The 1,487-nt window shown below is 62.4% G+C and overlaps 1 protein-coding gene across 1 annotated transcript in view; it reads right to left on the bottom strand.

The window, feature by feature from the left end:
* LOC104914518 (epidermal growth factor receptor kinase substrate 8-like protein 3) overlaps nucleotides 1-1,481 on the bottom strand; it is a 3,338-nt gene extending 1,857 nt beyond the window's left edge. Inside the window, exons 1-5 of the mRNA XM_010724310.2 lie at nucleotides 1,384-1,481; nucleotides 1,220-1,287; nucleotides 1,068-1,132; nucleotides 829-984; nucleotides 8-157 (exon numbers count right to left, since the gene is read on the bottom strand). Of these exons, the coding sequence (XP_010722612.1) occupies nucleotides 8-157; nucleotides 829-984; nucleotides 1,068-1,132; nucleotides 1,220-1,287; nucleotides 1,384-1,478 (534 nt within the window). The 5' untranslated portion in view covers nucleotides 1,479-1,481. The remainder of the gene's footprint in view (nucleotides 1-7; nucleotides 158-828; nucleotides 985-1,067; nucleotides 1,133-1,219; nucleotides 1,288-1,383) is intronic.
* Nucleotides 1,482-1,487: the final 6 nt, after the last annotated feature.

The following is a 1,487-nucleotide window of genomic DNA, read 5'->3' on the forward strand; positions in this document are numbered from 1 at the left end:
CGCTCACCCCAGTGTGGTGGCACTGGAAGAGCAGCACGCTGGTCCCCCCCCAGCCCGTTTCCTGCACGCTGATGGCCAGAACTGAATCGTAGCTGCCCACGTCTGGAGTGACCACACAGTCCTGAATGCTGCTCAGCGGGAACGAGTCCAGGTCCTCCTATGGGGTTACGGGGTTTGTGGGGTTGTGGTGCGGGAGGTTATGGGATGTATGGGGTTATGGGGTGGGGGGGTTGTGGAGCGTGGGTTCGTACTGGGGTGCATGGGGTTATTATGGGGTTTGGGAGGTTGTGGAGTGGAGGGTTATGGGGTGTTATGGCTGGGGTTGTGGGGTTTGGGGGTTGGGATGATGGGGTGTGTGGGGTTATAGGAGCGTGTGGGGTTATGAGGTGTGGGATTATGGGGTATATGGGGTTGTAGGGTGGGGGGGGCTCATAGATGGGTCACAGGGAATGGGGTTATGGCACGTGGGTTATGGGGAGTGGGATTACAGGGTCTGGGTTATGGGGTTGGGGATTATGAGGTGAGGTCTTATGTGGTGCGTGAGGTTATAAGGTGTGGGATTACGGGGTGTGGGTTATATGGTGGGGTGCAAAGATTACGTTGGGTGCAGGGAGCTTCAGGGGTGCAAAGTGGGATGTGAGGGCTGCAGGGATGGGGCTTACGGGGGTGTGAAGGTTATAGGGGTGTGAAGTTTATAGGGGTGTGAAGTTTATAGGGTGAATGGGAGCGGGGAGAGCGAGAGGGCCTGAAGGGCTCGTGGGGCAATTGGAACACATGGGGGTGGGCGCTGGGAGGGGGGCTGTGGGTCTGGGGGTCACCACGGGGTACCCTGCTCTCCATGTCGCTCAGCAGCAGGTCCTGATCCCGGACCCCCAGGAGGAGATCCTGACCCCAAACCTTCCCCTGCGCCTCCAAATCCCGCAGCCGCCCCACGCAGTCCTCCACGCTGCGCAGCTCCCGCTCCAGGCGTAGGGTCAGCAGATGCTGGGGGGACCCAGGGTGTTGTTATGGGGCGTTATGGGGTGTGAGGTGCCCCACAAGCTGGCGGCACCCAGGGGGTCTCCTACCTCCACGGGATGCTGGAAGTTGCTTTGGGGTTTGAGCAGCGTCTGCCCGTAATCCTTGCGCTGATCTGTGGGGCCACGGGGGGGTGAGGGGTGGGGGGATGGAGGGTGTGTGTGGGTGGGGGGGGGGCTGTGTGGGGCGGCCCCATACTCACTGTAGATGCTTTTGGCGCTGGGTCGGGCGAAGCTGGTGGGGCCGTGGGGGCCGTCTTCATATTCACTGCTGTGTGGACGGACGGACGGATGGACAGACGGATGGTGGTGAGTGCCGTCACCGCTGCGCCCCATAGCACAGCGCTGCGGGGTGTGGGGAACTCACCGGGACGGGGGTCCGCTCCAGTAGGTGAAGGGGTCTCCCATCCTCACGGCACCGATGCTGGCGGCTGCCGGGGGGGCACGGAGGGTTGACCCCATGTGGGGCAG

The sequence above is a fragment of the Meleagris gallopavo genome, chromosome 28 (genome assembly GCF_000146605.3).
Source record: "Meleagris gallopavo isolate NT-WF06-2002-E0010 breed Aviagen turkey brand Nicholas breeding stock chromosome 28, Turkey_5.1, whole genome shotgun sequence".
Taxonomy (NCBI): Eukaryota; Metazoa; Chordata; class Aves; order Galliformes; family Phasianidae; genus Meleagris; species Meleagris gallopavo.